The sequence below is a fragment of the Festucalex cinctus genome, chromosome 6 (genome assembly GCF_051991245.1).
Source record: "Festucalex cinctus isolate MCC-2025b chromosome 6, RoL_Fcin_1.0, whole genome shotgun sequence".
Taxonomy (NCBI): Eukaryota; Metazoa; Chordata; class Actinopteri; order Syngnathiformes; family Syngnathidae; genus Festucalex; species Festucalex cinctus.
Genome location: NC_135416.1, coordinates 16,345,558 through 16,361,771, shown reverse-complemented (window position 1 = coordinate 16,361,771; position 16,214 = coordinate 16,345,558). Strand labels below are relative to the sequence as shown.

At 38.8% G+C, this 16,214-nt stretch overlaps 1 protein-coding gene across 2 annotated transcripts in view; it reads right to left on the bottom strand.

Annotated features, from left to right (window-relative positions):
- adgrl1b (adhesion G protein-coupled receptor L1b) overlaps positions 1-16,214 on the bottom strand; it is a 46,360-nt gene that overhangs the window by 20,793 nt on the left and 9,353 nt on the right. For both annotated transcript variants that reach the window (XM_077523293.1, XM_077523294.1), the window contains exons 2-4: positions 7,496-7,615; positions 4,790-5,003; positions 4,320-4,429 (exon numbers count right to left, since the gene is read on the bottom strand). In XM_077523293.1, coding sequence (XP_077379419.1) covers positions 4,320-4,429; positions 4,790-5,003; positions 7,496-7,565 — 394 coding nt within the window. In that variant the 5' untranslated portion in view covers positions 7,566-7,615. The remainder of the gene's footprint in view (positions 1-4,319; positions 4,430-4,789; positions 5,004-7,495; positions 7,616-16,214) is intronic.

The following is a 16,214-nucleotide window of genomic DNA, read 5'->3' as shown; positions in this document are numbered from 1 at the left end:
AGGAAGGAAGGAACAGAAGAAGGAAAAAAGGAATGAAGGTTTGATGGAAGGAAGCATGGAAGGAAAGAAAATCGCCTGTGTTAGATTTAACACTGAGAGTGTTAACTCTAACACTAGAAAAGTGTTTATATGAGTCGACACCAGTGAGTGTAAATCTGACACTTTTCAAAGTATTACTTTTTCACACTTATCCAGTGTTACTCCAACACTGTATAGTGTTAAAAATCTACACTGGTAAACACTGAGTAGTGTTAAAAGTACTCTACGCTAGTGTCAGTGTTAAACATTTAATTCGAACAAACTACACTTAACTGTGGTGTTGAAAACACTTATGAGTGTATTGCACTAGTGGCAATATTAAAAATTTAGCTCAAACTACACTTTACTCTGGTACTTCATTTATATAGCGTTTTTCCTCCTTACAAGCCCCTCAAAGCGATTTAAATTTTGACTATTGATGACACAGAATCAGGAGCAACTGGGGGTTCAGTATTTTGCTCAAGGATACTTTGAAATAGTCATGCTGGCCTGGGATCAATCCCACGCGCTGAGGACTGGGAGACGACCACTCTCTTTGCGCCACGCCAGCCCAACAACAACTGGATGTATCGCTATTGAAAAGTCAACAACGCGCCGGAATTTCGAAAAGTTTTTCCTTCACTGGAAATGAGGGTGTGGTCAATTTAACGCACCAGGGAGTGTTATTCAGGTTACACCCAACATCCACCCCCAACACGCGAAGACATTTACTCGACAGTGTAACCTTTTATCCTAACAGTGTTAAAATAACACTTACTAAGTGCATATTTGATTTAACACTGGAAATTTAACACTGACCGATTTGCTGTGTAAGACGGACGGGAGGGAGAAAGAAAGGAAGGAAGAAAGGAAAGAATGAAGAAAGGAAGAACGGTGGGAAGGAAGGATGAAAAGACAGAAGGAGGGATGAAAGAAAGAAGGAAGCAATGCAGTAAATAAGGTTGGATGGAACAAAGGAAAGAAAGAAAGAAAGAAAGAAAGAAAGAAAGAAAGAAAGAAAGAAAGAAAGAAAGAAAGAAAGAAAGAAAGAAAGAAAGAAAGAAAGAAAGAAAGGTGTTGTCTATGTGTGTAATGAGATCAATTATGACAGAAAGAGCAGAGGTGGGCATTATTGTCCAAATTGTCAGAAGGTCCATCAATCCATCAGTGATGGACGCCCTTTGTTGACGATTAACAAATGACGGGAAATTAAAAAAAATTAAAAAAAAAAATGACAGATTCAGCATTGCTGGAAGTGTATATTCGTCCGTCAATATAATCATCAATAACCAGGTCAGTCGTACCAATGGACCTTCTCAGTCCGTCAATAACGGACGACCATTTTGCTGACGAATGACAGAAACACAGACAGATTCCTCCTTATTTGCAATGTCTATATTGAAAAATCTTTGATTGTTGCCAAGTTTGTATCTCTTATAGCAAATAAAAAAAAAAATAAAAAAAATTACATTTAGGAAGCATTAGTTTAGTATGCAGTTTGTTTATTTTACATCAGGCACGTTGTTAGGCAGCTAAGAGGTCCTTCAGTGCACCATTTTACATCAGGCATTACTGAACAACCTAAAAAAAGGGTCCTAAAAAAAGGATGTATTGCGCCAGCTAGCTGTACGGCAGCTACGACCGTGTGTAGTGATGGCAAAATTTGGCATAACGGAAGTGTGGTTAAAATAACGTTGACGGACTGACGATTACAGTTTGGTTCAGCTTGACATATCGACTGATTGATGATTCCCACCTCTGAGAAAGATCAAGAAGAGTAGAAGAAGAGAGAAAAGGGAGAGCGTATGTGCAGAACCTGCATCAAACTGGTTAAAATCACAGATTTACATACAACAAGGGATGGGGGGGGGGGGGGGGGGGGAGAACAGAGGAGAAGATGGGGAAAAAAGGGGGGGCAACATCCAGCATGACTACAAACAACGACCTAGGGTAGGAGGAAGAGAGAGAGAGAAGGAAGAGAGAAACAAGGGCGTGGGTGGAGATCAAGATGCTACAATGTATTGTCTTTACCTTTTTGGTCCACTTCTACTCAAGCATAGGGAAAAAAAAGAGGGAGAGAAAGAAAGAGAAATCAGAGGGGGAAAGAAAAGAAGAAATGAAAGAAGCAAGAATGCAAGTCAGAAAGAAAGACAGAGAAGAAAAAAAGAAAGGAAAGAAAGAATTGCACAGATTATGAGTTCCATTCTCACAAACTTTTTCGTAAATGCCCCTTAATAGCCGCACATCCCTTCATCAACCCCCCCCCCCCCCCCTCCTCCCCCCTCCTCCCCACCCCTTCTCTCAATCCCTTCGCCGAACTCCTGTGGAGAAAAGAGAGCAACTCCTGGGCTTGGTGTGACTCTGGAAAAGAAAACACACACACACATGCACACGCAGATGCACATGTGCCCCCCCTCCCGTGCGCGCTCACACGCACCCTCACGCACACACAGGAGACATACAGTATGCAAATACATTTCTCTAGTTTGTTCCTTCAACTCTCTGTTTGTATTTCAAGCACGCACACTCGCTCTCTGAGGAGAGAAAGCATCTCAGGGATACGAGAGGTTATAAAAATCTGTGAAACATGTCTTGACAATACAAAAGAGGATTCGCAGCACACCAACAATAAGAGACACATATCTTCATCAATTAATCAAGCAGATGCATCACTTCTTCCTGAATATTAATTCTTCATCCATGCCAAGACATATTTGGATATTGCTATGCTTCCAGTTCGAGTTCATATGTTCCAACCAGATGTTCCAATACTTTTTCTCGTATGGTGAATCTTTGTGTGCAACATATCACCAAATACATGTTTATGTAGTCTTGTTTCTCTTTGTTTATATGAACAGCAGTGTTAATTTCGTCAACACAAACTAAACAAAAAATATTTCATTAACGCACATTTTTCACCCGACTAAAACTAGACTAGACTAAAACCCTCATTAATAAACAATAACTGGGACTAAAATTAGCATGCATTTTCGTCGACTCATGAAGATAAGACAAAAATGTACTTAATAAAAACTGTACAAAATCTATGGACATTTTAGTTCATGAACAAAAACTAGACGAAAATTACGTGATTTTGTCAAGTCTTGTCACTGTGACACCGTCATGTGACACACAGTGACACGCCCCCTTTGAAATCTACAGCTAGCGAGTGCAACATGCACAAACACATGGGACTGATAGGAGGTGGATTCACCGTGAATGGTTAAAAAAAAATTAATAATAATAAAAAGAGGAAATTCTAGTTATAATGTTACGGAAGCGTAGAGCTGCCAAAGTGGAGTAAACATCTTTGGCTGGCGAGTATGTTTGAACATACTCGAAAATGTGTTTGAGCATACTCACAAATATGTTCAAACGTACTTGTAGGCTACATGCTACAAAGTTATGATACCTTCCCATAATGCCACGCGGTATTATTTTGCATGCGCAAGTGAAAACAAAACCCCATTTTTTAGGCATTTGGATCACATTACCAATTCATTAGAAAATTAAGTAGACAAAAAAGTGTTCATTCGTAACTTTGAACTTAACTTTAACTTTTGCGCCCCATAATGCAATGGGGTATTACGTTTGCGCACTTGAGTACCACAGCAATCGAGTATGTTCGAACATATTTGCGAGTATGTTCGAACATATTTGCGAGTATGTTCGAACGTATTTGCCAGTATGTTCGAACATACTCGCCAGTCAAAAATGTTTACTCTCCATTGGCAGCTCTACACTTCCGTATAATGTAACATTAATCCAAGGCTATAAATTCCAACAAGAATGTTAATCCGACCGCTAACTAATGCTAGCTAATTTACTAGCTCATATCATTGAGCCATAGTAGCCAGTTGTTGATATACTGTAATTGTGTCAAGTTGCTTTTCATAAAAACAATGAGAAAAAAAAAATATGTGAAATAGTTTTAGATCTGAAATGTTCAATATTATCTGCTGACAAAAAATATACACGGGTAAAATGGCTGTCCTGACTAAAACTAGACTAAAATGTTGCCAGTTTTTGTTGACTAAAACTACACAAATAAAATGACGTTTTCTTGGACTAAAATAAAGACTAAAATGCTAGGCTTACAGTCGACTAAAAATTGACTAAATAAAAAAGTGTTGAGGTTTGTTAAAAACGAACAAGCGTGATTGAAACTAAACAAAAACCGAGACTAAATTTAAAAATGGCGGATAAAATTAAAACTAATGAACAGTGTGTATGACATTTTTCCATTACTGTATTTTCATATACTGTATATACAGCATCCATATATTCAAATGAATACTCACTATAAGGGACACACTCATACTGGATCTCCAGGTATTTGTATGTCCCAGGGCAAGGGTCCGGGAAGACGTCCACCCCCGCCACCACCACGCACTGCGTCCTGTTGTTACACCTGCACAACACAGTGATGGATGGAGTGGCAAGAGAAAGAAAGAGAGTGATTAATTTACAGGAAAGGGCTGTCCGTTTGTCTCCTCGCCCCGAATATTGATTTGTTCTTCGAGGAAAACGCTGCTGAGTACACAGCTAATGGCGCAGCCTGATTTAGCCGGAGTGATTATTGCACTTGCGCACACACAAACACACAACAAAAGCATTTGCTGGGTGTAATGTTTCGCCTAACACGGGTTTGGTCAAGAGTATGCTGCAAACAGCAGATGCTGCGAATTGATTTATCTGAATCTAATCAGAGCGACAAAGCGATTTACATCTTTTATGAAGGATAACGAACAAGATGACCAAGCACGCGTACCTCTGAGCCATAATCTTCAGTGCGTCTGGAAGGTAGCACTGCGTGTTCTCCATCTGGAAGGGCTCCGCGTCGCAAATCTTGTCATCGGTGCGACCATAGTTGGCCGTCTCCACCATCACCACGTCGCTTCCTGGGCAGCGCAGTTCAATGGGGTAACCCTCGCACGCCAGTTCCCTGCGCAGCAGTCCGAATGGCATGGCGGCCCGGGACATGGCTGAGGATTGGCGAGGGTGGAAAGTGTGGAAAAGGCCAAGACAATATTTTTTTTTTTAACAACTTATTTGAATTCATTGGAAAAGTACCTGTTGATTCAATCTGTGAATGACAACTAAAAGTGGGTACTATCACATTTACATCATTGCAGATTAAAGATAAGCAAGCATAAGATTTTTACAGTTTTGGCTTTTTTTTTCTATAATATATATAAATGAAGGCATGTGACTTTCTTCACGTTTTGGACAAAAGAAAAACCTAAAAAAAAAAAAAATTGTCGATGGAGTTTGATAAAATAATTTTTCCATGTCTTTATATGCTTATTTTTATTTTTGAATTTGTAGATGCAAATTGATAGATTGCAATTTTTAAAATTGTTTTTGCTTTTAAATTCTTTTTAAAAATATTACATAAAATTAATTTAAAATTTGAATAAATTAAAATTTATTATTTTTTATTAACACTTTATAAATAGGTTTGCCTTCTTTTTTTTTTTTTTTTAAATATGTACATAATTTCATCAAGTTTCAGACAAAAGCAAAATCCTAAAAAAAAAAAAAAAAGGTATGCAGATTGATTAATTGATTTTTAAATAAAATAAAAAAATACAAAAATATTTTTAAATGTGTATACCGATTGATTAATAATTTTAAACAGCTTTTGACTTTTTTAAAAATATATAAATAAAAGATTTTCTTCAATCTGCACCTAGAAAAAAAATTGTAAAAAAAAAAGAAAAAAAAAAGATACTTATTTTCAAATGTTTGAATTTTTTAAATTAAAAAAAACAAAAAAAAATGTTTTTTTTTAAATTATTTTAATGTTTCTATTTTTAAATTTATAAATGTAGATTGATAAATTGCAGATTTTTAAACTGTTGACTGTTGACTTGGCTGCACTCTAAAAATGGATTGGTTAAAAAAAAAAAAAAAAAATACCAATCGAGTAGATTAAGCTCATATTGGCTTGATCATCAACATTTCCCTTCCGGGTGGTTGCCAATTTTATTGGTTAGCCAAACAACCAATGAAATTGTTTACAATAAAGTAAGCCCATAGATCACTTGTAAATATATTTATTGTATCAATTTATTGCATTCTAAATGCATTCAGTAATTATTATAAGTGATAATTTACAATATATGATGTATTAAAATATCTAGTGTTTAAAAATGTAAATGTGTGTCTCGATAGATCATCAGGGGTGACCAGCTCTGTGTCCTAGTGGTAGAGTGTCCACCCTGTTCCTGGGAGGTTGTGGGTTCAATCCTTGCCCGGGTCATACCAAAGACTGTAAAAATGGGATCCCTTTGCCTCCCTCCATGACAATCAGCATTATGGGTTGTAATTAGGGGGTTAGATCTCCAAATGCAGCCTCTGCTGCTGTCAGTGCTCCCTCACGAGATGGGTCAAATATAGTGAAGAAATTTTGCCGCACTTAGGTGGGTGTGACAATCACTGGTAGTGTTTTTCGGTCACGGGATTCATGAAAAAATGTCAGCCTCTATCTAACACAGATTAACCAATCTCTTGGTCAGAATGACCAGTTTGTATCGGTTGGCCCAATCACCAATATATATTGGTTGAAAACATGTACCATTCTAGAGTGGTTGTTTTAACCAAAGGATCTGTCGGACACATAAGCTAGATTGGTCAAATTTAACCCCTTTTTTTATGGTAAATTTGTTTGATCTGTTTTTAGAGTGTGGGATGCCAACCAAAAATCTTGAAAATTCAAAATGAATGCCTCATCAGCATTAACAGAAGGCTGCTATGTCGCAGTTAAAAAAAAAAGAAAATATAAATGATAAATAAATGCTTTATTGATTTTAGGATATTTATTGGGTAAAAGTCAATGTTGACTCTTGGCTGGCTGGATGACACGTCTGGGGCATTTAGCCATACATTTAAGAACAAATAATAAATCATTTAGAAAAACATACTGTATGTATTTAAATAACCCTGTACCCCAGTAAGTTTCTGAATGATAATTAATGCAAGACTCCCTTGAATCTTAAATAATGCAGAAAACAAAATATGAACACCAGCAGAAAGATTTTGCGTTTCTGACCTCATTACATACAAAGAGGCATATTAACCCATCTAAACCTGGCTTTTTGGAGAAAATCCCATTAGCATTACCTAAATCTGCTGTTCATATCAAGCGGAGTGGCGTGTACACATGAAAAGGTCGTCGCCGAACGAGGATTAAAGCGAGCACACGACGGCGGCACGATCAGTATGCTGCCGGTGTGTCGTAACTCTCCATGGTGCTGAATGACTGATGCTTTATTAAGGAGCAGCTACAGGCAGCTTAAAAACACTCCCTTTGGCCACACTTCAAATGTGTTCGTAGTCTTGTGTTTATGTCGGGCAGGGTCTTTCAAAAACTTTGCAATGATGGCTTTTCCTTGGTTCTTGGGGGCTCTGCATTTTTTTTTTTGTTACACTTCAAAATGTCGGCTTCAACATCTTGACAGTTTGTGAAGCTTACCTTGGCTGGAGGGGGTGACATGAGCCAAAGTGAGCACGCACACACCCAAGAAGCACAATGACACCGCCATGCCGGGAAGGAAGAGTTCGGTCGTCACACCACCCGCCGCGTTAGGAGAGCCTGAGGAAGAAGCAGAGGTGGAGGTGAAGAGCTACACTCTCTCCTTCTGTGCATAATAATCACGTGTATGTGTGTGGATGTTGACTGACACACAGTGTGACACACATGTGAAATGCAGCAGATGGGAGGAGGGAGGAATAACAGACAGACAGAGAGGAGAGGGCGAGAGAAAGCGAGATAACAATTGAGCAATCGAGCAGCAAAGTCTCTCAATCTGCTGTTACCATGGTGACAGCCCAGTGCAGTCTGGGGAAGGAGGGAGCGATGGCGGGAGAGCGAGCGAGTGAGAGAGAGAGAGAGAGAGCGAGAGCTAAGAGACATGCTGGGTTTGTGTACGTCTGCATTTTTTAGGAGTAAATATGTGTGAACGTGCGTTGTACGTCCGTAGTTAGCCCTGGAGCCACACTGGCCACTGACCCACAAAACAATCATAATCTTCTATCCACACGCAGCTTGTTGAAATCACTCACAAGCGCACACATGTACACGCACTCACACACACATTAGGCCACTTTTCAGTAATCCTAAATAAATGATGCAGCAGAGACGATCTCCCCCACCCCCCAAAAAAGGAGTGGCGGCCTACACGGCTGAATGTGCGATGCGCTACAGTGGACTGTTACAGTGCGCAGAACATACAGGATGCATGCACACTAGAGCATGAGGAACAAGAAGAAGATGGCTGCTCAATAGGAACTGAACACAACCATGAACGGAAGGAGGGTTGAGGCTGAACGGCATCATGTAGCCAGCGTGTATGTGTTTCTGACAATCCTTAAAAACTCTTTTTGAAGGATTACGGGTTAGTTCTGATGTGAGTTGAACTGGGTTCAAGAGAATGTTATATTTGTACTTATATTTAGTGTAGAAAAATAATCATCAAAAGCATGTACAAAGTGCTACCTCAACTTGTGAACTTAATTTGTCTGATGATGCCGTTTGTAACTCAAATAGTTCATAAATCGAGTTAACTTTTCCGACTGAAATGAATGGACATACAATTAATCCGTTCTAGCCCAAGGACAACAGCTTTTCCACTGAAAAAGATTCTCAATTCTATATGACAGAATAAAGGCCTATCACATAAAATAGGAGCGACTACACAAAATAAGAGTGATTAATATCATATCAACTGAATGGCAACTGACAACTTCATCATTAGGGTCATAGTAACTGCATAAGACTAGACAAACTGCCACAGGTTGGCTTTAGCCACAGCCTGGTGCTGGCAGGTTAACGAGCTCGTCTCCACCCATTGAGTTTCAGGGTTTTTAGTTTCTGCACCTGGATTCCCCAACCCTGGTTATGACTGTGTTTTGGGTTGGGCCATTGTGTTATGATGTTGATGTTATCATTTGCTATGCAGTTACTAATGCCCTCATGATGATAATGTTTCATGGTGATGTATTAGCCACTCCTAGTTTGTCTATGGTTATCCATAATGATGACGTTGTCAGTTGTCATTCAGCTGCTACGGTCCAGTATTAGTCACTCTTGTTTTGTCATATCGGCCTTTCTTCTGTCATATAGGATTGTGTATTGCCCTAGCGAGAGTTACTGGATTTCCCTTTTGTCAGTACGTCGAGGTTTCCTGTCCCCTATTTTCCATGTAAGCTTTCTTCCATGTGTTCGAGGTTGCTTTCATGTATCCAGCCCTGCTCGCTCAATCAAGGTTTCTCCATCGAGTGTTTGCTTTGAGATCATCTGAATCCAGCCCTGCTCTCTGTTGTTACTTTGTATTTTTGTATGTAAAGAGTCTCTGTCTCCCAACGCCCGTCTTGTCTGAGTTGCGGTCCTAACTCCGCCCCACACGTCTCTGCTTCCAAATTAACAACAATTTTATTCAGATGTTTTTCCCCACTGTTTTCTATTTTTGTTTTTGGTCTTGTTTTGTTTTTACGCAAAAATACAACACCAAAAAAAAGGAAATGACACTAAGGCAGCCACTATTGGAATTGTGAATGGAAGAAGCATGTGTGTATATGTGAAATACATGAAATGTTTTTTTTTCTTCAATTTAGAGACACTACAATACAAATATAAATATTGCACATATCATACATACCAGTGGCGAGCGGTCATAATAAGCTACTAATGCGGTGCATGCCCAAGCCCTTCAATAAAATCATTGAAATAATTATAGTTATACAATACCTTAGTTCTACTGCTTTGGTATTAAATTCCTGTGTAATTTGTCCTGTTTTCCTTGCTGAGAGGTGGAAAAACGACAGCGGAGAGTTTCTTTTCTTTTTTTTTGTGGTACTCACGAACCATCGTGATAAACGTGTGTCTCGCGAGAGGAAGCTCGGCTTTGTAAAGTAGAAGGCCGACAGCTTTCGCACATGCGCAATGAGAAATAAATTTGTGTTAGTTCCGAGAGGTTGTTTCTGTACATGTGCTTTTGAATGCCAAATAGGCTGACAGTCGAGCTGCATGCCTGACAACGCGCATGTGCGTAATTGGCTTACTTGGCTAGCAGTCAGTGGCTTTGCGTCCTGGAGATAGAGGGGCGGCAAATCCCAGATTTCATGCCTGAGGAGGCTCCAGCGTTCTCGGCCATGTTACAGGAATGCTCCAGCGAAAATATAATTTCAAATGGTCATCCTACTGAAGTAATCATAACGAAAACGGGGAAGAATTTCGTCCCTCAATTTCAAGAAAGGACGTACGAGAAACATCAGTGGCTAGTTGCAGTTACAGGTGAGCAAACTTTATTGTTGGTTGGTCGAAACCTCTTGCGGCTCTTCTGCGATGTCATTTTTTTCCCTTCTCCTGCATTGAGTTTACATCATGGGTACGAGCCAGTTCCGAATACTGTAAATTCCAACGAATTGGCAAATTGTGATTTTGTCATTTCACTCACCACGGAGCTGGTTACATTACAGTGTGTGCGTATCAACCTGTGTCAGTCCTGAATATTTCCGCTTTAATTTTATACCTACACAGCGGTATAAAATAATATTTAATGTTGAAATTAATAATAAAAGTACCCCAACATTTTCAGCTCGCGCCCTTGCGCGCCCTCGCATATGTGACACTTCAGCATGCCCACTCAAAAAAGTCAAACATAGAGTCAAACATTTTGACTTGTTAATCAGAACTCTAGATGGCTGTTGTGTGAATTGTGATTGAAAGGAAGTCACGGAGGAGACGCAGAGCTTTATGTGATTTTAAGCCATTCTGAGGTCTAAGAGTAAGAAGAAAAAAAAAAACAACAACAACGACAAGAAACACAACTCTGGCAATACGTGACACACATTTCCAATCATGGTTAAATAGTTTGAGAAGCACGGCACCGATCCATCCGCTCATCCATGCTGACATGGTTCACATAACAAAACATGTACGTAACCAGAGGCAGATTTTCAACAAAGATTTTGTGCGTAACTTAAAGTTCGTAAAAAGGGTCGTTGGTAACTTGAGGTTCCACTTTCTATGCGTAATTGGGATGAGGCTACATGACTTACTACTGTACTCACATTGTGTGTGCTCACTTGTGACTTGTGCTTCTCTGCAACCTCTTCTTTGATAATGACAGGAGACAGATTTAGGTCATTCCTTAACAAACGTCCAACATGCACAGACGAGAGCAAGAGAGTGCACCTAACTCACACACACAGTATTCCAAGCCCTCGAGGGAATATTAGACAGATTACATCCGATTTCCAAGTTCAACCATGCTTAAGTAAAACCATATCCGGTAACATTGGTAGTCCACATCATGTGCTAACGTATACATGTCCCCACACTATGAGGAAAAACATGATACATACACGCAAGAATACAAAGTGAGATACTTGCCTTTGCACTTACTGAACCAACACAACTATAATAAAAAGCCCTAGCACCACAGTGACACACAAACATACTCACCCCCACACAGTAACAACAGTACATAAAAAGGCTCCTCGAATGAGACCCTCTCCAATGTTATCACACGCGCACATACTGGACACACACTAAGAATTCGAGTGCACATAAATGTCTCATCTCAGCCAAAAAGCCTTATGGCAGCATGTTCGTTTGCTTGCATTCCCCATTTCTCTCACACTCACACACGTGTACACGCACACACATCCTTAAGTGTTGGTGCAGAGTAAGTAGAGCAAGGACACTGATGGGCCTTGACAAAGCCACACACCCAGTCCCCCTGTTCACAGCAGCGCGCTCCCTGCCCGCAACCAGGATGCAGCCCCGGGCCACCGGCCGGCCTACTTGAAGGAGCAGCAATCTAAATGAAAGTGTGTGTGTGCGTGTGAGAGCGGGCCTGGAATGGAAGAATCACACACGCAGACAGGAATGCATGTGCATAGGTGCTCACACCCAAACACAATGTGGCATTCTGCTTACACAACTGTAAAACATCTTAGCTGTTGGCAAAATATGTCAAAATCCACCAGCGCATTTCCACATTTTCACAGTTATTGCAAACTTGCATATCAAGTGGATCTACCGACATCTAATTAGAATGTATTCTTTGAAAACTGCCAGAATTTAGATTGGGTCGATACTCTTTTGAAGATCATCCTCTTTTTCAAGTACAGGAAAAGAGACACACTGTAATTAGAAGACAGCACAATCCTAATTATTTAATTAAAAATGAAAATGTGCATGTTCTCGCTGTCTTTGCATGATTTTTCTACAGGGACTCCAGCTTCCTTCTAGACTCCAAAAACATTCGCATTTGGTTTACAGTGTTCCCTCGTTTTCCACTGGGTTAGGTTCCAAAAAATACCCGCAATGAATGAAATCCACGGTAGTTAGCTTTATGTTTTCCATTTATTAGAAATGTTCCAAGGCTCTAAAACCCCTCACCACACAGTTTATACACTTTTCTCAACCAGGCATTTTCTCACATTTCTCTCTTGTTTAAACATTCTCAATGTTCAAACTTTCATAAATTTTATAAATTAGGTACATTACTGTTAAAAAAATAAAAAATAAATGCATCAAGGAGCAACCAGGCCGCAAAAAGTGAACCGCGTTATAGCAAGGGAACACTGAATTGAAGAATCTAAATTTTACACAGATGTGAATGTGAGTGTGAAACTTTGAATGTTTGTTGTTGTTGTTGTTGTTGTTGTTGTTGTTTATCTATAATGGATGAGTCCTGACAATTTATTGGAAACCACTCCAGGTTGTATTCGGTTTAGGTTGCAGCTCACCTGTAGTGTTCATTTCTTCAACAAAAACTAAACAGAAATAATTTCGTCAACACACATTTCTCACCGGACTAAAACTAGACTAGACTAGACTAAAACCCTCATTAATAAACAATAACTGGGACTAAATCAGTATGTATTTTCGTCGACTAATGAAGACGAGACCAAAACGTTCTTCACTTAACATAAACTAGACTCAAATCTATGGACATTTTAGTTCACGAACAAAAACGAGATGAAAATTATATGATATTGTAAAATATTGTCTGCTAATGTCATGTGACACACAGCCCAAACACATGGGACAGACAGGAGGTGGATTCACGCTGAAAGGTTAAAAAAAACAACAACAACAAAACAAAAAGAAGTAAATTTTAGTTATAACTTAAAATTAATCCAACTGCTATAATGTTCCAACAATAATGTTAATGCAACTAGTTAGTGCTGGCTAACCTAATAGCTCATAGCGTGGAGTCTAAGTAGCCACTGTAATTGTGTGTCAAGTTGTTTTTCATCAAAAAGATGAGAAAATTTTATGTGAAATAGTTTTAGATCTGAAAAGGTTCAATATAATCTGCTGACAAAAAAATATATACGGGTTAAAATGATTGTTCTGACTAAAACTGGATGAATAAAATTATGCTTTCTTGGACTAAAATAAAACTAAAATGCTAGATTTATAATGGACTAAAAATTGACTAAATACAAATGGGATGAGGTTGACAAACTGTGATGAAAACTCACAAGCGTGACTGAAATTGGACTAAAACTGAGACTAAATTTAAAATTGGCAGACAAAATTAACACTACTCACCTGTGACCCTACACGGACAAGTGCCCTATATTAAAAAAAATAATAATAAAATGAAAAATTGTTAAAAAAATAAATAAATAAATTAAAAAAAATGGATCGATCTAGACATTATAGCTGAACAATTTAGCGTTTTCAGCTTGAAATTGTGATTGCAAAAGCTGAAGTTCTTCCCCCTAGCGCTCTTCCCCCCCAAGCTCACCAATCAAAAGCAGCATGATAGCCTCCTAATCAGCCCCAAGCTTTCCCGGCTGCTCACAAACTCAGGGGAATGCTAGGTGCGAGGTTAACTTACTTACAGCTACGAGCTACACTTGCTAGCTGGCGCAGCTAAACATTATCCGTCTATGGTGCAGATCCTAAGTACAGTAACTAATCCTCACCTCTCTGGCAGCAAGTAAGCTAGACTCCTGACAATAATTGTTACCACTGAAGGTGGACAAGGACGAGCAAAGCATGCAACACACTGAACAAGAAATGAGAATAGGAAAAGCTAAAGAAGCCAGTACTAACAATCTGAAAAACCGAAGTAAGTGCTTCGATTATAGAACACTTTTCATGGAAGTCTGGCTAGTTTTGGGCAGAGAGCAACCAGGTATGAAAAGTAAATTAGCATTGTAATTAAGAAATGTTTAGAGAGAAATAGAACAGCCTAATTGCTACACAGTAAACAACACACAATCGAAAACCGGAAATTAATTAATTATCACTTACGTCAGCCATGACAATGAACTTATAAGGTCAAAAATATATGAGTATATTAAATATTTACATTCTCAACAATTGTGTTTCTTTACAGTACTTTGCGCCATGGGGGAGGGGAGTTTTCAGATTTACACAATGATAGTTTCCATAATTACATTTATGATCCCTATTTTCCTGCAGTCTAACTGTGAGCATGGGTGGAGGTTTCTTTCTCTTAGCATTTTTATAGGCGGGTGCAGTTACATATGTGCGCCATTATGGGCGTGAGCACAAGTGGCTTGATTCATATGTTTTAATAGGTTGGTAGTATGATGAAATTTTTGTCATGTTTGTTGCTGTACATAGTCAATATTGCCGTGAAGCGTGATTTGAAGAATATTGTGAATCAAATCGAAATCGCAATAGCTACCAGAAAGGTCACAATTTCATCTTTTCCTACTAGGAGACGAATGAAAAACTGTTAGCGTGTTGATGTTATGAGTCGGATAATACATTAACTGCTTTGGGATAATGGCAAAAGATAGCCACGTTTTGAGTGCTATGCATCAGTTAGGTTTGTAGAATATTACAAGCCGGATTAGTTTTAAGTCTTATAAAGACCAAATGTTGCTTCTTATGTCCACCTATGGACAAAACGAAGTCAATTTCCCTTTTACATGGCACTGAAATCTGGACTGATGAGGGCATACGTGCATGTCCATATAAACCTGTTTCTCCAGGAAAATAAATGATACCTGTCATTTCTGGGTGACACACTGTAATATGAATCTAATTTACGTACACACGCACAGGGACAACATGCAAACTCCACACAAGAAGACTGAAGCCGAGATTTGAACCCTAAAGTGTGAGGCCAGATTTGCTTAGCCCAAATTTAATATCAAGAAAATTATACTGACACAGTGAAATGCTCAGGTAACATGTAATTACATGGACTTGTTTTTCTTATTCTAGTTTTGTGGCTGCAGTGGATGGATGCTTACATCATAATAAGAGCAATAGCTGTTCAATCTTTTATTTACCACATAAAAGTGTTTACGTCTTTGAGGAGGTCTGCACACTTGAAGTGCTCCTTTCAGTATTTTGCATGTTATAGAAAACATATAGTAAAACTAAAATGGCACTCGGTAGAGCACAGAGCCCCACCAAGGCCGAGCAAATGTTTGTCTGACGTGATTGAAAAATACGTCGTGTAATGCCATACTGTTGGCTAGAGTGGCCATCTTGTGTGTTTCCATCTACTGGATCTGATTGGTTACAGTCACCCTCGTCTTTAAGTAAGATATCATTTCATAAATTTAACCTAATTTGGCTTATTTTGCTTTGACAAGATCATTCTGCTTATTTTAAGATACTTATTACTTAATTATCTTATTTGATCAAGAAGTCTTGACATTGAGTGCTAACAGCCAGTTTTAGGTACTGTGAGGCTTAAAACGAACATTTTCCACATTTTAAGATGACTATTAACCAACATCAAGGGCCCTGAACTGGGGTTTTACGAATTGAATTTTCTTATTTTAAGATTTTGCATAATCTTGTCATAATATAAATGGAAAAAATACCAGTATGAAAACAATCAGACAAAAGTGCAATATAGCTTATATGTGGTTTGTTTCATAATATTTACGAAGCTCATTTTCCCCTCTTACCGGTACCAGGTCAGTGGTCAGTAGAGTGTCTAATTTCAGACTGGGAGGTTGTGGGTTCAATCGCTGGCTGGGTCATATGCACGACAATAAAAATGGGACCTGTTACCTTCTTGCTTGACACTCAGGCAAAATTAGCCAAATGGTAGTAAATACTTAGGTATTCTAAGAAAATAGTATATTTAAAATAATACTTAATCTTGAAAAAAGTCAATATTACTTGCTTTTAGTCTAAAAATACTATTTGCAAGAACTATGTGGTTGATATGGGC